Source organism: Lepisma saccharinum, chromosome 10, assembly GCF_977018435.1.
Source record: "Lepisma saccharinum chromosome 10, izLepSacc3.1, whole genome shotgun sequence".
Taxonomy (NCBI): Eukaryota; Metazoa; Arthropoda; class Insecta; order Zygentoma; family Lepismatidae; genus Lepisma; species Lepisma saccharinum.
In genome coordinates this window covers 76,741,708-76,766,853 of record NC_139238.1, presented here as the reverse complement: position 1 = coordinate 76,766,853, position 25,146 = coordinate 76,741,708, and the positions used below count along the sequence as shown (strand labels likewise).

Here is a 25,146-nt window from a genome sequence, read left to right as displayed (position 1 = left end):
CTTAAGAAAAAATCCATTAAATTATACCTCCAATTCATTACTGCAAAAATGTAACATTTTATAGTTTATGTATAACTAGATTGTACGTACAGGACTATTTCACGTATGTTGTCAGCTGTAGGAGTCGAATCAATTGCAAGTCTGTTTTCATTGCATTATATTGTAATGTTAAATAAACCTGTAACATATAAACAGAAATTAACTCTGAATCCATATGCCTTATCCTGACTGGTAAATGCTTTAAGAGACCAAATATGAGTTAATGCAAAAATCTAAGCCGTGCATTGCATATTAGTTACGCAAGACAAGTGTTTTAACAATTGAAGGTAAAGAAGCGAAACTTGATACTTGGTGAGTTGTGCGAGAGTTATATCGTGAAATATATTGTACAAGTGTGCTTTCGTATTAACTATTTTTTTTCCTATTGTCGTATAATAACAGTGTCTTTAAATTATCAACAGGAATGTCATAAGTATACAAAAAATGACATGTCGTTGACTTCCAATTGTTTTGTAGTCGCGTGATCGTTTCGTACTTTATGCAGGGTGATAATTTCCCCGTTTTTGTATAAAAATAAGAAATTGCTCACTTTGATTAAACTGTAGTACAAGTAACACGATTCCATTGCCTTGCTGTAATTGGTATGAAATTCATTGCAAATAATAAAGTCATAGATTCAGAGTACTATAGCTTCCATTCATAATTACAAATTTGCGTATTATCGGCTTGTATCTACAGTTCTGCTCCCGAACACAAGTCATGTTGACTAAAGATAATATCTACATGTCTAGAGAATCACTTATGTGCTCTCGGGCACTTTAATTGCCAGTTTATACTTAAAGCAGTGTCATGCAGTTTACATCATACTGTACAATTATTATTGTCATTTCAAGAAATTTTCCAGTTCTTACACTCGCAAAATCCACTACAACATGCAGATAATTTCACAAAAAATATGCAAGAATAATGTGTTCATATATTCAGATTACCTTCCATCCAGTGTTACAGCTCTTCATGTGCTTTGGCTCTTCCACCATGCACCTTCAATCCTATGCTTCCATGCTTATAGGAAGAAAATGTGGAGCCTCGCCTCTACCCCCCCCCCCACTTCTTTTTTGGGTTTCTGCTTTAAGCCCACTTTATACACAGATAGGCTAATCAGGACTGGGCCTGCAGTGTAAAGGGGGATCCGAACCACAATGTGACTCCATTGGGTATCAAACCTGAGGCCCCTTGATTACACCTCTCTTTATGTGCTTTCATGGCACAGTTGAAATACTTAGTGTACAAAGATGTTCACCTAGTCCTATCATTTTAATGTTTGTTTCTAATATGTGTAGAATCGTGGTATAGTAATTCCAAATATTATTGTTCGTTGTTATCAAGTGCCCCTATTGGTAGAAGACGATTTTTCATGAAATCCACTTTTTAAGATAGCCTAACTAGGACTGGACTTACTGTTTATAGTGGAATCAGTACTGAAAGTGGTAATTCCTTCCGATTACAATTTGATACACACAGGAGATTTACTATGTAGAAATTTCAATGGAAATTGCAAGCTCAACCAGGATTCTAACCTGGGTCTCTGCCATACTGTCCCATTTCTCTACCAGCCCTGGCTTCACCTGATTTTGTTGCTGTTGCTGTTTTACCTGTATGGAATTGTCTCTGCCCGTGCTACTGCAATATGATCTGTGGATGGATTATTTACATCCCTTCCTCCCCACCCCTACTTAAAGCAATGAGTGAAATCCCAACATCCACTAAGGATCAAACTTGGGATCCCATTCTTCCTATATGTCCGAGTCTCTTATCTTCCCACTTTTACAAAACTTAGCAATACCTTGAGTGTCCAGTATATTATTTATTTTTTCGATTGTACAGATACTTCAATCATTATTTACTGTAAGAGTTCATATTTTTTTTCTGAATAATCTTCATTTCAATATATAGAGATGGAGTTCATTTTTAGTTAATGTCCAAACTTGTGCAACATAAGATACTACAGGTTGAATCAACATTTGTGTTTTTTTTAAATTTAGATTTTTGTGTTTATTGTCCTGCTTTTTAATAACTGTATGTATGCATAATCAGGGGTAGAAAAATACACGGCACGTGAAAATTTTCACCTGGTGCCTGAATTTTCAAATTCAGTTCTCAAAAAAATTTCTTTCTTGTTTTAATATTTCAAGTTCTCTTGTGAATTGATTGATTTGCTTTATTTTACTTTGCTTTTGTTCCACTTTTGGCTAATTTGCGAAGATGGGGATGAGTGATGATATGATGAAATTGATGAATGGACACTCACGAACATCCATGCCCAGGCTGGGATTCGAACCCGAGACCCCTGGCATCGTAGCGTGATGTCACTCCGCTCTCTTGTGGAAATTTCCACTACTTTTTTTTTCTGTATCACGTGTATCATTAAATCAGAATATTAAATATGCATTTTAAGTTTTGGGAATGTTGCCAGCTGAATTTTAAAATCTGCAATGATACAGTAGAGAAAGCCACTCTGGTGCATTAATTACTTTTAATCCAATCATGTATTAATCAATGTTTTATAATGTATAGCTTTGTCTTTGTTGCATTCATGGTTCTATTAGACCTTTTAAAAAAGGAGGACTGTTTCCTGAAGAAAGTGGCAGGGGCTGGCACCTGAATTACCCCTGAACATAATGCATTATTACCCACTTGAATCTATGCTCTAATGGTATTGTCTCGATAATATTGTGATAGCCGTGGTAGAGTCTGACCCACGTGCGGTGCAGCTGAACGTGAGAACCAGTGTTGCTAATCTGTTTGATAGAAAAATCGCTACAGTGCACCGAGGTACAGCTGTTACGTATAACAAGGAAATTAAAGAAATCAGCTCTATCTAATGTTGAATTTTAAATGCCATGCATTATAACCAGCGCACGAAAAATCCAGGTTGCCATGGCGACTGTGATGTTTTGCTCTTATATTGCCGTTTTTTAAATTTGCATGTACGAAATTTTGAAGATTCTAAGGTCAAATTGCAGTACAGTGTAAGTTAGCTAATTATTTTTTTTATCAACGTTGTGAACATTCCATATACTAATCAGTAACGATTTCTTATTCTGTCCCCCACCCCCTCTTTCTCTTGGCAAGCACTTCGTAATTAAACTGTTTTGAATTCGATAATGATCAGCTTCTTATAGTATGCACAATTGTTTTTTAAAACTGGCGCCTAGCTGTGAAGATGTCTTTTCGAGCACTGACTATAACCAGGGCTGGGATTAATATGTACTAACAAGTGGCTTTATAACATATGGACTAACACATGCCTAAAATTACCCAAAATGATGCAAAGAAGACTTCTTCATAGTGATTCATTATTTGTGTGATTTCAAATAAAGTAAACAATGTATTGTTTTTCCATTACATTAATGGCCCTGGTGGCATTTTAACTGTTCACTCCCAATAAGCCCGTCCACATTGGTACTGGAACTGCAATGACATGTGATACACAACTGACACTACCACTAGTTTGAGAACTAAAGTGCGCGTCAAATCTCCTGCATATGGCCTTGAACGGCTGAACAGCGCCAGCGAATCACAGACGTGCGGCGTTGCTTAGTTCCGTGACAAGACGTTTCGCTCAACCACGCTGTCTCTTTTCCGTGTGAGATTTCGACATGGCACCGCTGCAGTGCGCTGCTATTGGCTATCGCCATATGCAGGAGATTTGACGCGCACTTTAATAACCTGTAAACGTGTTAAACCACAACAATTGGACCACAAACACACCTTAAGCAGTATTATTGCCTTTTTGTGATGGGCGACAGTCTGCTGCCTTTGTTGTATATTTACAAACGATCCGGGCTTCTGCAACAATAACAAGAATAAGAAGGTCATATATTGCTACGAGACAATAAGCCACGTGGCTTTTTCTATTGTTATGAACTTGTTACCCATCAAAGCATGCCAATTTTAACAAAGAAAAAGATATGCATCACATTAAGCAGCAAATATAACAGCTTCATTCATACAATTCCTACAAGAACATGTGCCGGAGCCGAGAGTTGAAATGCTATGCATCCACATAGTTTATTTCTTTTGAGCAATTCTAAAGTGTTTCATATGAGCTTCACTCCGTCAATACACATTTTTGTTCCGGTACTTTTCTTTTGAAAATTGATTTACTTGGGATTTTAAATCCACTTTATGCACGGTAAGGCTAATCAGGTCTGGATCTACAGTTTAAAGTGGGATCCAAACCACTATGTGCCTCCACCGGGTATCGAACCCGGGACCCCTTGATTACAAGGTGACGACGCTACCACTGCACCATCGGGCAGGCTCCTTTCTTTTGAAAATGTTGGAGTAAGAGGTTATAAACATCATTGAATGATTATAAGTAGGGCCTGGGACTTTCTGTTATAACATATTTTTTTATTTTGGCATTGGATCGAATAATGGGGTGAGCCCTTTACATATCTAATGAAAATCAGCAGAAATAGATGAACTTGATAAGGTATGTTTTGACATATTTTACCAATTTAGTGTTTTTACAACATATTTCTTCAATTTTATCGTAATAACACATATTTCTGTATAATTTCATAATTGTCTTGCATACAATCGGTTATTTTATACCTTATTCTCCATACCTTTAACGCAACAGAGTTTAGATTATCGATGACAGGATAAGGAAATTATGGACGAAGAAATTAAAAAAGCAGATGCAGTCTTTTCTTACCAACTAGTTTAGAACAATAATATCGCCACCCCCCCCCCCCCTTTAAATTTTCTTTCTTATTCTGCTGACAATTGACAGCCATGTGAAGATTACTGAGGAAAAACGTTCTCCATCATTGTTGTGCGGTCCGAGAACTACCAGACAAGAATTAAACATGTTTCAATTGTTCGATCATTACAGTTCCTAGATTGCTGCCACAAGTTTTTATGTGCATTGTGGAACAGAAATATTATTGATTGTAACATATTCTGACAAAGGTGCGTGAGGCACCTAAAAGTACCACCTGAAATAGCGAAGAAACCAGAAACAGTAGCGATGTGAGGTTTGCGGGAAACAATAATATCAAATGGGGCTCGTAAATCGGAGGTATGGGGTGGGTCGAAAAATATCGACAAATGGGGCATCTGGAGCAAAGTCATATTTTTTTAAATGGAACGATATACAATAACATGCATAATATAAAAGAGCACACGCAGAGAAACACAACGCCGTTGGTCTCATGCATCTACTGCACATAGGAACAAAGATATGGCCATGTGAAAATATGTAAACAAACTAACAAGTGGCCCACTTGACCGTCAGTACCACGGCATGTACAAGTATGAGATGTCGGAAGCCATTGGACAAGATGAAGACAGAACGTGTTAAAGGAAGAAAAAATACAGTAGGCATCGTCAGCACCATGTATTTGACAGTGTTACAGCATAATGAAGATGACCATGACAGTATGTCGAAGAACCACTGCGTAAGAAGCTAAAACCTGTCAAAGTGTGTGTTCAAAGTGGTGGCCGTCAGCTGCGATACAGGCAACGAGGCGCCCACGCAAAGATCGTTGCACAGAATGTAGCATCTCGTAGGGAATGTCCCTACAGGCCGCAGTAATGCGGTGTTGCATATCCTCTGGAGTTGTTGGCACATCCCGGTAGACAATGTCCTTCAGCTTTCCCCACAGGAAAAAGTCTAACGGTGACAAATCTGGGGAATGAGCCGGCCATTTGACAGGCCCTCTACGTCCAATCCAACGATTTGGGAATGTATTTTCCACACATGCTGTAGCGCGTCTTGCACTGTGAGCTGGGCACCCGTCATGTTGGTACCACATGTCCCTCCTTGTCTGAAGTGGTATGTTCTCCAATAGTACAGGCAGTTCATGTTGTAAAAACTGTATGTATCGGTCAGCATTCAGTGTCCCTTGTATAAAAAAAGGGCCAATGAGATGTTCACCCACTATACCACACCACACATTCACACTCCATGGGTGCTGGCATTCCACTTGGCGAAGCCGATTTGTCACCGACCAATAGTGCATGTTCCTTAGGTTGACATTTCCATGATTGGTAAAAGTTGCCTCGTCAGTGAAGAGGATACGTGACAAATCGGGTGTGTCGTGTCGTAACAACCATGTGCAAAACCGAACATGGTCCACAAAATCATTCCCGTGAAGTTCCTGATGGAGGGAGATATGATATGGGTGAAACTTGTGTGTGTGCAGAATGTGCAATACACATTGCTGACTCATCCCAGCATCCCTGGCAATTTCACGGGAGCTAACGTGCAGATTCACAGCAACAGCGGCGAGAACATTTGTTGCACCTGCCTCACCTGTAGTTGGCTTGTTCCGCACACGTGCTTGTGGTGTTACACTTCCGGTGTCTCTTAATTTAATAAATAACTTACCAAACAGACGTTGAGATGCCTGTCGTCTGTCCGGATATCTCTCTGCGTACACACGGTAGGCTTCTGAGGCATTCTTTCGGCATTCCCCATAAATCAGGATCATGTCCGCTTTTTCTATGTTTGTGAACACCATAATCTTCGCTCTTACCACTACGACTGCTTGCTATGAACTAACACGATCTCGTGGACCTGCTATCAAAACTTGCTCTGCGTAAAGGCAGTTCTGTCAGGCACCTGAGAAGTCTTACATGCCGTGGTACTGGCGGTCAAGTGGGCCACTTGTTAGTTTGTTTACATATTTTCACATGGCCATATCTTCGTTCCTATGTGCAGTATAGGTCTGCACGGGCTCGGGCCTAGGCCCGGCCCGGCCCGCGGGCCGGACTCGGGCCATAAATAACCAGAACTTCTCGGGCTCGGGTCGGGCCCGGGCCTCGTGGCTATTTTGTTAGCGAATATTGTCGTCGAAAAATAATTTTTAATTATTGAAATTATAGTTTACTTCGAGAATGAGAATACATTTTATTATAACAGCTAGTTAACGAAGTACATCAGTGCCCATTTTTTTTTCAAATGCTGAATTGGAAAGTAATTTTAATTATGTTTTCGGGCTCGGGCCGGGCTCATGTTTACTTATTATCGGACTCGGGTCGGGTTCGGGTTTCCTTTCCTCGGGCCGGGCCGGACTCGGGCCTTACAATTTAGGCCCGTGCAGACCTCTAATGTGCAGTAGATGCATGAGACCAACGGCGTTGTGTTTCTCTGCGTGTGCTCTTTTATATTATGCATGTTATTGTATATCGTTCCATTTAAAAAAATATGACTTTGCTCCAGATGCCCCATTTGTCGATATTTTTCGACCCACCCCATACCTCCGATTTACGAGCCCCATTTGATATTATTGTTTCCCGCAAACCTCACATCGCTACTGTTTCTGGTTTCTTCGCTATTTCAGGTGGTACTTTTAGGTGCCTCACGCGGTATAGTTGAAATCTGTCTTAAAAAGTTGTGGTGTTTGTACATTGATTGCCTGGATTTACCAATGCTGTAGCAAGCTGCCAATTATGATTTAGTTTCCTCACATATGCATCCACATAATTTATTTCTTTTGAGCAATTCTAAAGTGATGAAATATGAACAATAGTACTGGAGGCATTATGGAATTTAATGGTCACTAACCAAACACATGCACTTTCACATACACACATGCAATACACACACACACAACGTCAAACCGGTCAAATACTTAAAATAGTAATATGGTGCTTCCAATCCAACAAAACTCACCGTCACTTTGCCTTTCTCCTTCCATGATAGAAAAAGTGCTTCATTATTACAGTTGGCAACACTAGTTACTAGCTAGCCAGTCCACAAGCACAAGGGATACGAGTCGAAAATTGGGATCTGTGCAGCGGCAGAGACGGGTGTGTCGGCCTTTATTTGAATGTACTCACACAATGGACAATGACACATCCATACTTTCATCAACGTTTACACTAATTAATATGCCACATGATGGCAGGAGTTATAAAAGGACAAATAAATCCTCAAGTAAATCTTTAACGTTAAGAAATATAGTGAAATGTGGATGACTTCCACAGCAGGATGATATTCAATATTTTGTGCAATTTGTCCAGGATCAAAGTAGACAATACCTCATCATTGTCTGTACATAAATATAAGTGACCAACGAGTAATATTTTATTTTCATATTATATATTTTTTTAAAAAGCATGAAAATTGTATTACCGCTCCATTTAAATATGAAGATGATGGCAGTGCAACATTTATCAGATAATAAAGGCCATTTCTACTTTTTCCTTTCACCATAGCTATTCAAAAAATTATATTTGTCAGAAAGAAAACAATTTTGAAACCTCTGACCATTTCATTGCATCCATTTAATATGACAGTCATTCCCAATGAATTATTAAGATGTCCTGTTTGAAAATTGTTCATAGCCTATGTTGTACCATGAGTTTAGTATAACTGAGAATTGTCTTGCCCACTGATACTTTACACATTCTTCTATCGTAAATAGTTAAATTATGTTAAAAATGTAAAGTTGGTCCATTCTGTTTTCTTTTTACTCACCCTCTACATGGATGGATTTGTAAGTTTTAAACAATACAGTTAAGCCATGGTAGCATGTTTCAGTGTCTGTCAGCAATACCTTTTAATTTATTATTTGTGTGTGTGTTTCATTTTCAAGAAGCACACTGAAATTCTGAATTTTAAAAAGATATAGCCATTTCAAATTTTGTGAAAATTGATTTTGCATTTGTCTAGATATTTCTAATGTAAAATAGGCTCACAGAAGAACAAAACTACTGACTGGTTCATTCTAAATGGATTTTTTCTTGCTGGCCCCTGTGGTGGAGTGGTTAGCACATCATGCTATGACACCAAAGCTCCCGGGTTCGAATTCTGGCCTGGGCATGGATGTTTGTGAGTGTCCATTCATCACTCATCCCCATCTTCGCAAATTAGCCAAAAGTGGCTCAAGAAGTGAAGTAAAATAAAGTAAATCGATCAATCTAAATGGATTCTCTTTAATACTGTAGGAGAAATCTTTAAGACTTGAGTCTTTGGAAAAATTGACACTTCAGAAATTTTGCTGAAAGAGACGTCAAGTTATGAGTCTTGAATAATGTGCTCATTAGTTTAGCCTAAAAAAATAAAGAGAAGAATGACTTTCACTAGCAAGACTGTTTTATGTGTAGATATCAGTTAGGTCTTGCAGAAATAAATTTTGTTTTTACCAGTCATATATTCATTTTATTGTTTCTACCATTTTTTTACATTTCCAGGATGAAGTAAGCAGAGTAAACAAAGCTTGAACTTACAATGCCAGTATGTAGCATGCACTGCATCAGAAAGTGGTGACGATAAGTTAACATATCTCGAAGATTTTTGCATTAAGAGTATCAGAACTTGATTGTGCCATGCCACCGTTTATGCCAGTTCAATCCTTGTACTACCTCTGTGTATGCAGGGTGACAGAAATACTCTACCATGCAGCCCTAAAGTCGTCCAAATCAGTTGAAAAGCTGCGGAAGCTGATATTATCTTCATTGCATGCAGGGATCAGGCAACATTTGCTGCAGTTGGCGACAAGAATCTATAAATACAACACTTTTGCCTTGTTCGATTTGCTTCAGGTTCTTCTAGACAAGTCCATAACTCATCTAAATGCCGTGGATGAGGAGAACAATGTGTATGTTCAAGAGTGTGTCGGACTTTTCACCAGGTTAGAATATTGCAATGCAGTTGGTTTGCAGGAACTCAGCATTAGGGTAAGGGTGAACCCCAGAAACGACCTTGAGTATATTTCTTCAATGAATGTCACTTTTCATCGAACTCTACGTCACATGACGAATCTTCGAGTTCTGGTACTGAGGAGCATTTGCGACAATGAAATCCTGCGAATCTTAGGACGTCACTGTCACCACCTGGAACAATTGGATATGACATCATCTTGGCTTGTAGACGATAACGGGATAAAGCAGTTATGCTTGCAGAACCCCGACGATTTCTTGGAAGACGATTTGTCACTGATGGATGATCGTGTGGTTAACGAATGTTGCAAAAACTTGCAGATCGTGAGGATTCAGGACACTAACACTTCCGAGTTGGGCGTTTACTTACTTCTCCTTTTCATACCCAATCTACGATCTCTTGGCGGTTTCATTTATTACCGCAATGTAGGAGATGCCATTATTAATTTGTTGCACAAGAAACATGACCTTGTACTGAAACTCACAGATCTGTGGGACACCTGCCTACCAGAAGAGAAAACTGTCCAGTTGCAAAGAGTAGCTCCAAGCCTGCAAAGCCTTTACACGCGAGGAAATTACCTAATCAACATAGCTGCTTTCGACCATCTCACCTCCCTCACGGTTGATTTTGACTTCATTGGTTTCGCTCACATTTTAGAACAATATCTCATCAGGAATGGGGCAAAGCTGAAAAAGTTAGTTCTGGTTGACCAGATCCATTCAATAGATCTGGATATGCTTGCAGAACTTTGTCCGTCTTTGGGAGAACTGAGTGCCAAGCTGCAAGGTATGTGGGATTGCCAGGAACCGATGCTGCCCTGTTTGAAAACCTGCCGCGTTAGAGTCAGTTGCACAGAAACCTTACGTTCGCTCCTCGTGTATGCAGCCAACTTAGAAAACTTGGAAGTCACATTAGAAGAAGAAAGTTACGGCGAGTGTGTGGAAGTATTCAGTGACTGTGTTATTCTTGATGCGTTGGCAGAAAATTCAAACTTGAAGCTCCGATCCTTTTATATAAAATCCCAGTGTGCAATGGGGGGATCAGCGCTGAAGAATCTTGTGTACTCGTGTGAACATTTGAAACAGCTTGGCGACCTTCACCTCTGGGGCCAAGTAATGGAGAGGGATGTGATGGAACTAAGCAGGGAAATCGAGGAAAATAATTGGGACCTCTCGCTCAGTTTCCGAGGAAGCTTCTATCCTAAGAGAAGTACTTTGTGCTCTCCCCCACTTCTGGTGTAAATCAGGTATGTATAATCTTTTTATTATGATTTAGTAATATGCTAATGTGTAGTTATTATTTATTTGAAGCTCCAACTATCAGTTCCAAAAGTTTGTGTCTGGTGAACTTTGACAGAATTAACATCACCATTAGATTAATAACAGATCTTTGTCTTAAATTTTCATTTTTTTTCCAATGCTATTTAAATGATATTTGTATTTTTGCCTATTTTTGTAGGTTAAGTTAGAATGAATGATGATAACATGAATTGGAGTATAAAATATACAGATGTGTTACCTCCAGCAAAATGCTGAAAAATTTAAATATCACAGTTTTCATAATTGGGAAAAGAGAAAATAAATAAATACTTTAAATAGTATTGATTAATTTAAATACTTACGTGAGTGAGTATGGAGTCTTATTAGGACAACGTTTCGGAGGTCAGACTGCCCCCTTCATTAGGTTCGTGAATGTTTCTAGGCACAGAGCATAGTGCCGCGTAAAAGAAGTGTTGAATGAGGATTTGGTTAAGGGTTAAGGTTAAAAACACTTACAAAAACTCTGCAATGTTCCCACATAAAAAAATCTCAGCATGTTAAAAACTTTGTAAAAATGCTCCACACTTACATAAAATAACTAAAAAAGGATCCCAAGTGGCCGTTACGAGCCCAGGCTGGTTGTGAGGCCTACACATGTGAGCAGCCCCCACCCTAACTGGAAGCTCCCTCCTTTATCACTTACGTCACCAATCCAAAGTGAATTCTCGTTCTTCTGCTGCTTTGATGACCTCCGAAGTAACATGGAAACCCATTTTAGCATCTGGTTTTCACTGCCTTATCCCATTTTTTAAGAAAACTGATCCATCCGTCCTCTAAATTACCGTTGTCTCTGTTGAGTTTATTCCTATTTCCTGTGCAAATATACGCGGCTTCATAAACATTCCTATTTAATTTATTATTAACTTTCTTAATGACTTCGTTTTTTACAATCTTATGCCCACTTTCAATAATATGTTCAGAGAGACCAGTTTTGGGTACTCCCTCCCCGATATCCTTGGCATGCTCTCCCCATCTTATGCGCATGCTTCTTCCATCCAGTCTGTCCTATGTATTCTTTGCCGCATTCGCATTGTATCATATAGACTCCTTTATGTTCTTCAGGGATTCCCTGCCCCTTCCCCCCTTTTTATATTCAGTGAAATGTTTTTCAATGTTCCGGGGGTCTTCATACCACATTTTATACCATATTCCCTTACAGTTTTTTTTATTTTTTTTCTTAAACCCCTTTATAATAAGGGATTCCGACAAAAAGATCCTTATTAATCAAATTCCCTACCTCAGCATCCTCCTTTGCATTCCCAGTAGAGTCGTTGGTGTTTTCCCTTTTTATGATCTTTCGTGCTTTTCTAGCTACCTTATTAATTTCTTGATTTGTATACCCATTTTTTAAGGCTAGCTCCATTATCCATGAAATTTCTTTTTCTTTTTCTATTCTTTTGTTGCATAGCCTTTCCACCCTGATGAAAAAATTACGAAAAACATTTGTCTTAATCCTTCCAGAGTGTTCAGATTTTTTGTTGACATACAAGTCACCAGCTAGCAGTTTATGGAAAGCCCTGTTTTTATTCCTTTATCGGTTTTTGTGATACTTAAGTCTAGAAAATTAATCTTCCTGTCGGCAAGGTTTTCCCTTGTAAAACCAATCCTTTTTTCCTGCTTTCCTGATTCGTCAAAATCAATATCTAACTCTTTTTCTTTTCCGATTATTAAAATATCATCGACGTACCTCCTGTAGTATTTTAAACTACATTCTGTTTGCTCTAAAGCAGCTTTTTCTACAAAATGCATGAAAATGCTAGCCACAATACCCGATACTGGGTTGCCCATTGCCAACCCTTCTTTCTGTCTGAAAATCTTATAGTTGACATAGAAATAATTATAACCGGTTACAAGGAAGAACCACCTAACATATTCCCAAGCGACGAGAATTTCAACCCCTTTTTCCAAGAAGCACATCTGAAGGCAGTCTCCCGCTTTTTCTCTAGGTACGCTCGGATAAAAAAATTATCACGTCAAAGCTACTAATCATATCTTCATTCCCGATCGCTAACCTTTCGATGGATTTCTTAACCTCAACAGAGTTTTTGACACTATAATGTGTGTCCTTGTTAATTTTCTTGATTCTACTTTCTAATACTTTAGCCAACCCGTACCCTGCGTGCTCGTAGGTCGGGAGTATAGGTCTAAGTGGAACCCCGGTCTTATGTGTCTTAGGAATACCAAAAGCAGTATGAATGTTGCCCTCTTTAACGTCTTTAATAAGTTTCTTTTCTTTCCCCGCTTCCTAGAGTGATACTAGCTTCTATACCTTTCCTTACTTCCTTTCTTATTTTATTTATCGGGTTTCCCTTAACCTCTTCGTAATCATTGTTTTTGAAGCTTTCTTCTAACTTATTATGATATTCCTTCCTCCCCATTATTACCATTTCATTTTCTTTATCAGACCTGATCAGGTATACACTATTATCTTTAACCCATTTTTTCACCTTACATAGCCTTTCTCAGAGTTTTTTGTCTTTTTCCTCTTTTTGTGTCCTACTTTTACCATTGTTTCTATAACCATTCCTAATTTCGGTTTGCATTTGTTTGTCAATCACAGCACATACTTTTTGTCTAATTTCTATCTTGTCCTCTTTTTCATCTAATTTCCCCACGATTTTTTCCGTTGCGATAATAAATTCCTCTTCCTCGATGTTTTCGCCTTTGATAGCAAACTTATGTCCCATTTCCATGATTTCAGTAAGACTCCATACTCACTCACGTAAGTATTTAAATTAATCAATACTATTTAACGTATTTATTTATTTTCTTTAATAGTGAGTAACATGCACCAATCTACAATATGGGAAAAGAGAGACGCGGTAGTATATAAATACGGAGAAACTAGTACTCACTTTAACGGCCAATTTTTCTTCTATGTTTCCTGTTATGCTATTTGCCATGTTATGGGACCATGTACTATAAAAAAGGTAAAAAAAGGTAAAGTCTTCCCATGTGCTTAGCACCATGCCATGAAGGCATATAGGGGGTGTGGGGGTAATGCCCCACACTTTCTTGATCCGGTCGTGAGTGGGGGTGATGTGATCAGCATCACGCCCCTGACTGCCTTTACCCCCCCCCCCCCAGGGATTTCCTCCAGGTACCCATGTTATTCGACACTGGTTGGGTGCCGGGGCCGCTTCCATCGTTAGAAAAGTTCCCGGATTTGAACCGGCCGGGGATCGAACCCGGGACCTTTAGCATGGTAGTCAGACGTGTTACCGACTAAGCCACCGTGGCGATGGACCGTGTACTATACAGTGCATTAATCTTTATTTGTTTATTTGATTTTCGTATTTGTATATTGTTATTTATCATTGCTTTTTTGCTACTTTTGGCTAATCGCAATGGTGAGAATGAGGGATGATCAGATGAAATTGATGAAGGGACACTTGCAAAGAACATGCAAGTGCATACCAGGATTTGAACCTGAGAACTTCAGTGGTGAGATCGAAAGTCAACCAATTAGCATGCTTGGCTACCAAGCCAGTGATTTGTTTTGTTTTTTTAGAATGAAGTGAAAACATAATAATGAGAGCCTTGTCCTCTTTAGCATATTGGTTATGTGCTTGTTACTCACTATCTATAAACAAAAATACGTTAGAGTATTGAAATTGGTCTACTTACGTAAGTGAGTATGTATTCGTATGTGAACTACTTTTCGGAAGCTTTACTGCTTCCTTCTTCAGGTGGTCGTATTTTCGGCTTGGAACATCAAGCCAAATCGGAGAAGTGTCATGTGAGGATATTGGGTGAAAGGTTTGGGTTAAAAACACTTCATAGTGCTCGACATATACAGAATTAAAACTATCTTTGTTAAAAACCCTTAAAACTCTCGATAAAACATGTTAAAACTAGGGATGGCCAAACGGATCTGGATCTGAAAAATCCGGATCCAAAAGTTACGGATCTGGATCCGGATCTGAAAATTCCAGTTCCGGATCTGGGTCCGAAAGTTTCGGATCTGGATCCGGATCCGAAAGTTCCCGATCTGGATCCGGATCCGAGAGTTTCGTATCTCAATCCCATTATAATACTACCACACCTTAAAAGGTATTATGATCTTCGATTACAAAGAAATTTTTCATTAGTTAGTCCTACAAGAATTTTTTTCAAGTGTTGTTCTTAAAATACTTTGCTACGCATCGGCTAACACACTCGTGCACAAAAATCATCTTACTTGTTTAACATAAAATGTCAGAGGTGATTTTGTAAATGCCATTGAAACACATAAATGTGAGACATTCCATTCCAGGATGAAACCTTTAACACATATAACAAGATAGAAATGTTATACAAAAATTATACAATTGTTCTACAGTTACAGTTTTACAAATTAAAATAAAACATTATAATATATGCAGTGTTATATAATTACAAAGTGTAAGACTAACAACAAGGGAGGTTATCTAAGTGTCCCCTTCCGATTTCCATGAAACTTGGCAGGTGTATAGTGGGGCCCAATGGAAGAAATACGTGTTTTTTTGCTTCAGCTAAAAAACTGTTTTAGGGGGCAACCCCCCCTCAAATGTCAAGATGAGGACAAATTTAAGTGAGGATCTGACCCCTGTGTCCCCCTCCGATTTCCATGATACTTCTCAGGTGTGTGTATAAACGGGCCCAAAGGAAGAAATATGTGGTTTTTTTTGTTTCCGCTAAAAAACGGTTTTACGGGGCAAAATGCACTCAAATGTCAAAATGAGGACAAATTGAAGTGGGGATCTGACCCCTGTGTCCCCCTCCGATTTCCATGAAACTTGGCAGATGTATAAAGGGGCCCAAAGGAAGAAATACGTGTTTTTTTTTTGTTTCGGCTAAAAATCTGTTCTAGGGGGGGCAACCTCCCCTCAAATGTCAAGATGAGGACAAATTTAAGTGGGGATCTGACCCCTGTATTCCCCTCCGATTCTATGAAACGTGGCAGGTGTATAGACGGGCCCAAAGGAAGAAATACGTGTTTTTTTGTTTCAGCTAAAAATTGTTTTAGGGGGCAAAATCCCCTCAAATGTCTAGATGAGGACAAATAGAAGTAAGGATCTGACCCCTGTGTCCCCCTCCGATTTTCATGAAACTTCGTAGGTGTATAGAAGGGCCCAAAGGAAGAAATACGTGTTTTTTTTGGGTTTTTTTTTCAGCTAAAATCTGTTTTAGGGGGCAAAACCTGCCTCAAATGTCAAGATAAGAACAAATTGACGTGGGGATCATCTGACCCCTGTGTCCCCCTCCGATTTCCATGAAATTTGGCAGGTGTATAGAAAGACCCTATGCCCCCTGTTTCTTCCTATCCCATATTTACGTGGATTCGGGATCAGATCCCCACTTCAATTTCTCCTCATCTTGACATTTGAGGCAGGTTTTGCCCCCTAAAACAGATTTTAGCCGGAAAAAAAAACAAAAAAAACACGCATTTCTTCCTTTGGGCCCTTCTATACACCTGCCAAGTTTCCTGGAAATCGGAGGGGGAGACTTAGACCTCCCTTGTAAGTGTGTTAATAATTACAAATCGCGCACACGCACACACACACTATATATATATGTGTGTGTGTGTGTGTGTCTGTATATATATATATTAGCAGGTAACAATATGTTATAAACACATTCTTACTTTCCAAAGAAGCGCATGTGGGATGGCAAAACAGATCCGCATCCGAAAATTCCGAATCCGGATCCGAAAGTACTGGATCCGGATCCGGATCTGGTCATCCCTAGTTAAAACCACCACTACGGTGTACTTGAGTGGCCGTTGAAAGCCCTAGTTCCATGCCAAGGTGAAGCGTGCGAGCAGCTGGCGCAGCGCTACGGAGTGGTGGGGTACCTCCCCTCCCATGAGAGATCCCTCCCCTTAATTTTTGTTTTTGTTTTCACCAATCCAAGGAGAATTCACATTCCACTTCGGCTGCTCTCTTTACCTCCAAGGTGACATGGAAGCCTATCGGGGCACATTTATCATTCATATTGTCCCACTTTTTAAAAAAGCTAATCCATACATCATCCAAATTGCCGTCGTCCCGGTTCAGTTTATTTCTGTTTCCCGCACAAATAAGTGCCGTTTCGTATACGTTCCTATCCAATTTACTGTTACTTCTTTCGTTAACATCTCTTTTTATTATTCTATGCCCACTGTTTATTATATGCTCCGCAAGCTCTGTTTTCGGATCCCTTTCTTTGATATTCTTATCGTGTTCCCCCCATCTAATATGTATGTTCTGGCCGGTTTGTCCAATATATTCCATCCCGCAGTCTCATTCGATCCTATAATCCCCTTTTTGTTCATCGGGGCTACTTCGGATTTTTACCCCCTCTTATAATCTGTGAAATGCTTTTCAATATTTTTAGGGGCTTTCGTCCCGCATTTCACACCATACTTTTTCACTGTTTTTTCAATTTTCTCCGTGAGTCCTTTACAGTACGGTATCCCAACATAATGAATTTTACTATGTAACTCTCCCTTCTCACATTCCTCCTTTCCTAACGTGCTATCAGAATCGGGTTTTCCTTCGCAATATTCTTCCTCGCACTTCTGGCTAACACATTCAATTCATATTCGGAAAATTCATTCTTCAATCCTACCTCTATTATCCATGATATTTCCTTTTCTTTTTCTATGGCATTACTACATATCCTCTCAGCCCTTACGAAAAAGTTTAAATAAACATTCGATTTGACTGTACTAGAATGTTCCAATGCCTTATTAATATAAAGATTGCCTGCTAGGGGTTTATGAAACACCCCCGTCCATATTCCCTTTTCAGTTTTAGTAATCCTTAGGTCTAGGTAGTTAATTTTACCTTCTAACGAGTTCTCCCTAGTGAAGCCTATTCTGTCATCTTGTTTCTCTAACTCCGCAAAAACAGTGTTTAGATCTTTTTCTTTTCCAATAATAAGGATATCGTCCACATATCTACTGTAATATTTTATGCTTACTCCCACTTGTTCCATAACAGTTTTTTCTAGGTAATGCAAGAGAATGTTTGCCGCAAAACCCAATATCGGGTTGCCCATCTCTAACCCTTGTTTTTGTCAAAAAATCTTATCGTTTACGTGGAAATAATTGTACCCGGTTACAAGAAAAACCACCTGACGTATTCCCAATGCTACTAATATATCCACGCCATGGTCTAATAGCTACCTTTGGAGACAGTCACCGGCTTTCTCTCTCGGTACACTAGGGTACAAATTTATTACATTAAAGCTACTAATTTGGTCATCGCTCCCAATTTCTAACCTTTCAATTGACTTTTTTACCTCAAAGGAGTTTTTAACGCTATACTGGGTGTTAACATTAATCTTCTTCATTCTTTTAATGAATTCTTTTGCCAACCCATACCCTGGGTGTTCATAAGTGGGGATTATTGGTCTAAGTGGGATCAGTGCCTTGTGCATTTTTGGAATGCCGAATGCTGTGGGGATATTCCCCTCTTTCGCTTCTTTGAAGACCTTCTTTGTTTTCCCTGCTGCCCAAGGTTATACTGGTTTCTATCCCACGTCTAATCTCATTTCTAATTTTGCTAATTGGGTTCCCATTAACCATTTCAAAATCACTGTTCGGAAAACATTCTTCTAACTTACTTTCATACACATCTTTTTCTATTAATACCACATTATTATCCCTAGCCCATTTTTTCACTATGTATTATCCCTAATTTTCCGGTCATTTTTCTCTCTTTCCGGACATGCACCCTCCAATAATTTGACTCAGCAAACATCAATAATCTCATGTACATTCGGTCTGACTTTGGACTTATCCTCTTTCTCGTCTAACTTCCCGATGATTTTTTCCGTGGCGATGACATACTCTTCTTTCACAAAACGCTCGTTCTTTACAGCGAATTTATGTCCCCTGCTCAACATATCACCCAAGACTTTCGGGGGTTCTAGTTTTGTTAAATTTAAAACGTTTGCCCCTAGAAATATTGAAAAGTATTTAACAGATTATAGGAGGGGGTAAAAATCCGAAGTAGCCCCGATGAACAAAAAGGGGTTTATAGGATCGAATGCGACTGCGGGATGGAATATATTGGACAAACCACCCGGAACATATGTATTAGATGGGGGGAACATGATAAGAATATCAAAGAAAGGGATCCGAAAACAGGGCTTGCAGAGCATATAATAAACAGTGGGCATAGAATAATAAAAAGAGATGTTATCGAAAGAAGTAACAGTAAATTGGATAGGAATGTATACGAAACGGCACTTATTTGTGCGGGAAACAGAAATAAACTGAACCGGGACGACGGCAATTTGGATGATGTATGGATTAGCTTTTTTAAAAAGAGGGACAATATGAATGATAAAAGTGCCCCGAGGGGTGTAAGGGGTACCTTGCATGTAGGCGCCCAAAAGTCAACATCACTTCCACGTAGTGCACCCTGGACAAGAGACTAACGAGGCTCTGGCGACTGGCACTGTGGCCAGTATAATTTTGTGTGTGTTGTCCTGTTTTTGTCCTTGTGTGTGCTGAGTGCCCGTTTACAGCCTCAGCTTTTATCAGAAGTCAGAACATTTTAACATTTTTAGTTATGCAACGTTAGAGTTGTTATTTGTAATGATAAGGGGCTGGCCCCCGTATAATGTGACGGGAGCAAAATAGCCTACGTGCTGACGCTCCCAAAATTTTAAATTCAAATTCAAATTCAAAAGTGCCCCGATAGGCTTCCATGTCACCTCGGAGGTAAAGAAAGCAGCTGAAATGGAACGCGAATTCTCCTTGGATTGGTGAAAACAAAAAAAAATTGAGGGGAGGGATCTCTCGTGGGAGATGGAGATCAACGCAAATGTCAATCTCTCTTCTACACCACTTTATTGCAGACTAATGAGCCTCTGGCCTCACAGCCAGTTAATCCTCTGTGGTGCGTGTGTTGTCTTTTGTCATGTATGTTTTTGATTATCCTTTTCATCTTTTTATCTTATCACCTTTCATCTTCAGCTTTGCAATTAGCCAAAAGTGGGTAAAAAGTGAAATTAAATTAAACAAATGTGCATTATGTGTTTCGTGCTTTTTCTTTTAATACCCTTGGCGAGTAACATAAAATAGAATATAAATATGCTAGAGGTCATTGCATTCTAATTATAATGCAATTAAATATATATTGATATAATAAAACCTTCTGATAATAAATACATCGGATTTTAATGCAATTGTTCCAGCACACGGCATAAGATTTTGTCTAAAGGTATGAAACCAGATGTTTACTTTACATAAAAACAAAGTCTTACAAAGTATATCTTCTTACTGGTAAGAATAATAAATAAATGCTAAAATTAAACACTACGTTGCAGGCTCGGTTTCAGGTTCTGCCTAGGGCTGCCTGCCACCTAATCCATACATGATAAGCAGACCTAATATAATAGTGAAACTGTTACAGTCAGTTGTGGAAATACATACCAGTACCACAAGAAGAAAAAATAATAATTTCCATCAATAATTAATAATATCTATACGGCTTACGTTTTTAGAAGGAACATAAGTTCAGCCAATACGCAGCCAGTGCTATTGCGCTGTTGCCAAACTAACTTCTAGCGGAAGGGAAAGAGAGAATTCACTGTGTCCAATTTAACATTTTTTTTTTATAATGCATACACAGTATATATGTATGAGTACAGTGATTATAATATCATGTAACTGCAGTATATAAGAACTCAAACTGACTCAGACTCGCAAAGTTGGAGAACGCCCACGACAATGAAGGGTCTCTGTGTATATTGAGACAAATTTAATACCCATTGTTTTCCCAATGCACAACAAAGCTGTCAACACGGTGACAACGAGGAAACGGAAGGAAAATGAAAGGGTCATTATGCATGTGTAGAGACAGGTTCTTTCCCAGTGTTTCTTCGAGAAACTTTAACTCTGGCTGTAGGCAACGGAAATTTATAGCACTTGGACAGTCAGGTTCAAGATATTTTGCTCCATCTTATGACGAACTTTAAAGTAGCGAGTTTTCAAGAAAACTACAGGATGCGGCGTTTAACTTGCATGCCACGGTTTCCTAACTGTACGACAGTGCACTCCTACCATTGGCTGGTTGCCAAGGACATGCTCTGCGTGGCCCTGCACAATATCACTTCTAAAACTGTATGCCGTATAACAGTGGCATGCCCATTGGAGAGGGTGAGAAGTTTTGTCAAAGTTAAAAAATATATCAAATACAAGAAAAGATGAGATGTCATTTTCCCCTTTCCAAAATTCCTGGACATTCTGGTAACCATTAGTCCCCACCATTTTGAAAGAGGTTGTTAGCAGTGGTTTTGTGTTGTTGATCTCTACAAAACTTGAGAAATACAAGGACAGAAGCCAAGAAACTGGGTTAACTTCATAATCCTTCTCGTTTCAGTTGCCTTCCTACTACTATGAAATGCGATGAAATTTTACAAAAAGAAGGTCAAATACAGAGTTCTAATCATCTGGAAACCCTGGAAATCTCAGCGAATTTAAATAAAATTAAATTCTCGGGGAAAAATCTTCAATACCGTGTCCCAGGATTCTCTTGAGCAAGTAGTGACTCAATGAATGCATCAAAGGGAAAGAGATTGCATGGAAGGGGAAATGTGACTGCAACTACCAACCGTTTGCAGCAACATTGACTCCGGCATTCTGGAAAACTCAGGGAAAATACATTCAGAGTGTATGTGGGAACTCTAAGGTGTAATATAATTGTAGACAATACACATTTACTCTTAATTTGTCTAGATGCACTACTGACAGTAGATAAAATGTCTGGCAGAAGGTATTCCCCAAATTTAGCTGCAGAAAATACAAGGTTTACATGTGTGAACTAAAGTGCATGTCATATGGGACTGGATCGATATCACTGGATTGATATCCTTACCAACTCCCACTGATACGTGAACATTGTAACAATTTAAAGGTATTTAAACTCTTTATAAATTTTAACATATAAACACTGCGTTACAATATGCTTCATTAATCCATTTTTCCACACAATACTGATGCAAAAGTGCCATGTGACATTTTGATGCCTCCCCAGAAAAGTATATGTGATTAAACTCAAACCGATACTTTATGATACTGATAGGACTGAGCCGATACTCTTACCAGTTTCTACTGATATCGATGCCGGTACTTGAACATTGTAACAGTTGAAAGTTGTTAAGGATATTCATTAATTTTAATATGTAAGTACTCCACTATAAGGTGACCAGACATCCCTTCTTAGCAGAGATTTTTTTAACATGAAGTGGGACACATTCCTTTTTTGTGAAAATGACTTATTGACATAAAATTACTGCAACATTACAGCTTCTTTACTGTTGTTATGAACTGTGGCATTTTTGGGTAGAAATTATTTCACATTTCAATGCCAATCATGCGTCATATTACAATTTTCATAAAATATTATGTTTACCTCGAACTAATGCCCCCACTGAACGAGTGTTTTCGTACGTAAGTTGTTTGTGGACAGATGACAAGAACGCTTTCAGTACAAACTTTGAAAGCTATGTGAAGGTGAACTTCAGTGTAAACTTTTACAAAATTATTTGAAAATAAGTTATAATGAAGAAGATACATTGATCAGTAAAATGACTTCTAATTCAAAGGACTTCTTTGTTGGAGTGCAGTTCATATATGCATATTTACACAGTATTTATTTATTTACTTAATTAGTTTCAAACATAAATATTAATTTTTCTTGTATGTAAAAACGAAAAACTGTGTTTTTATGCTTGTTATAACTGTAGACTACAAGAGAAATAATAAATATTTATGGCAAATCTGTTTTCATAATAAAATGTGCACATTTTATCGTCCTGTTTTGTCCCATTTTTACGTCAGGAAAACAATAAACATGTCTTGTTTTGTTGTTTCCAAAATCTGGGTGCCTTACTCCAATGGAACTGTGCTATCACCTTAAAATTTTCATAATTTCACGAGATAATTATTTATTCACCTAATCATTTAATCTCTCCATAATGTTGTTGCTAAAATATTGAAAATTATTTATTGTGCATAATGTTAAAGATATTTAGATGCTGCGAAAGTGACACATTAATTTTTTGCGGACTCCACGAGATATCAATACTCCAGAAAAGTATCAGCCTGCATCGGTAATTAAATTTCAATCGATACTCTCCGGTACCAATATCGGCTCAGCCCTAATCAATACCAGTGAATCAGTATTGGTATCAGTTCCTGTCCATTGCCTTACATTCTGAAAATTAAATGAACTCATTTTGTGTTTCATTTCTCTTGCAGGAAATTTAAGACTGAAGATTATTAAGATTTCCATCTTGTAGTGTTTGTAGTTGTTTTGAAAAGTGCCAATATTTTTTTCAAACTACAAAGAATGAATATTATTCTAAATCAACCACAGCAAATAGCCAAAGGTAACAGCAAGTTTTGCTGCAAGTATAAATGTGATTGCTTTTTACTGTGTAATATTTGTGATGTTTTCAGGATTTTCAAGCTTCATTAATTAAGGTATCATGAGTGTTTTCAGTTCAAGTTTGATTAGTTTTGTTCATAAGTTTATCATATAAAGCAATGTATTATATGTTCAAGCACAACTTAATAAAGAGACATATCAGATGTTTCAAGCTAATGATACATATAGTCCATAACTATTAGATGTGCGTACAATAAAAGTTCTTTTTTATTTATAAATGTTACTATTTGTGGAGTTTTTTTTATTTGTCTGACTGAGAAATTTGTTATAATATTGTGTATGTTAGAAATGTAAGAATGTAGGATTTTTAAAATTTTGTGAATATGTACTACATGGAAATATATGTAGAGATAAATATATATTTATATATTTTTAAGGATACAGTGTTTATGGTCAGTGTTGTTAATGTAAAATTGATAGCATGTAGTGTTTCAGTACAGAAGGAACTGAAAATTTAAATCCCTTAAGCTCTAAATTCAGATGTTTGCACATTTTGATAAAGGTAAATGCTATGTAGTAGATATTGCACATAATAAGTCTCACTTTGGTGTGTTAAAGCACTGTATGATGTATGTGTGTGCACTTGCCAAGAATTTCCCATACAATAGTGTTTTACAACTCTGTAACTTGTTTTAATATGCTGAAACTTTTATGGGTGTGTTATTGTCAATAAATATATGACTTCTGAGAGAATATGTTCTTTCTTTCATATTGCAAAGGTGTGGTGCTAGAGCTAGAGCAGTGGTTCTCAACTATCGTGAGAAACTTTAGACACTAATTAATTAATACATATACTTGAAATTAAATATTAATAAATAAATTATGGCATAATCATCAAGGGTAACAGTTGGATCATGCCTAGGTTTGCTGAAAAATAATGAAAATCCCTGTGAAAACTAAAACAGTAAATATCAGGAGAACCTCTCATGACCCAGCATAACCATTGATTGATTGAGTTGGTGTTTGAAGTCCATTTAGTAAGGCTAATTGGGACTGGACCTACAGTTTAAAGTGGGATCCAAACCACTTTGTGCCTCCACCGGGGTATCGAACCCGGGACCCCTTGATTACAAGGTGACGATGCTACCACTGTGCCATTGGGGAGGCCCAACCCAGCATAACTTATGTGAGAGCCTAAGTTTCATCCTCTGTGGCAGACCATGCTACAAAGCGAAGACATCCCAAGTTAGAATTCTCGAGAGACATGGATATTACATTGATCATTTCTTCATTTGTTTTATCTATTCATTATTCGTTCCCTTCTCCATTTTATGGGAACTTTAAATCTTTAGTGGATGGCTGGAAAGAGGTTTCCAAGCACCACGTGCTTAGCAATTAACATGCAATTTCTTGAAAATCACATGATATTATGTCTCTTTTGGTCATTAGTATACATATGAAGGTATGACATACTGAAATTACAAAACAATATAACCATTGTTTGAAAAAATCCTTTGTTTTTCTACAAGTATTGGGAAATATATCTTATAGATTCCACTATAACTCCTCAACCACCACTTTTGTTCTTTCTGATATACCTATTTCACTTTTAAATGTAATAATAAAAACAAAGGAACACATTAACAATGTGTGACAATTAGGGGTCCAGGGGCAAGGGCCCAATTTTCAAAATTTCCTGGAAATTACAACTTTCGAAAATGTTGCATTTTTTCACCCCTAAAATTGGGGTACAGCTTTTACATGTCCTCCCAAGGAGAGGTCTTTTGTTGTGCACCCCCCC

At 38.2% G+C, this 25,146-nt stretch overlaps 1 protein-coding gene across 4 annotated transcripts; it reads left to right on the top strand.

The window, feature by feature from the left end:
* Positions 1-115: 115 nt before the first annotated feature.
* LOC145993955 (uncharacterized) lies at positions 116-24,098 on the top strand. 4 transcript variants are annotated; one of them, XM_083129945.1, is made up of 3 exons: positions 116-326; positions 9,211-10,925; positions 23,216-24,098. In XM_083129945.1, exon 2 carries the CDS (start codon positions 9,346-9,348, stop codon positions 10,918-10,920), a length of 1,575 nt encoding a protein of 524 aa, XP_082986071.1. In that variant the 5' UTR covers positions 116-326; positions 9,211-9,345; the 3' UTR covers positions 10,921-10,925; positions 23,216-24,098. The 4 variants fall into 4 exon arrangements, with proteins under 4 accessions (XP_082986071.1, XP_082986069.1, XP_082986072.1 ...); XM_083129943.1 differs by having other exon boundaries at positions 116-351; XM_083129946.1 differs by lacking the exon at positions 116-326 and adding an exon at positions 382-472.
* Positions 24,099-25,146: the final 1,048 nt, after the last annotated feature.

Coding starts and splice junctions, on each gene's coding strand:
- LOC145993955 (XM_083129945.1), top strand. CDS start 9,346: ATGCCACCGTTTATGCCAGTTCAATCCTTGTACTACCTCTGTGTATGC.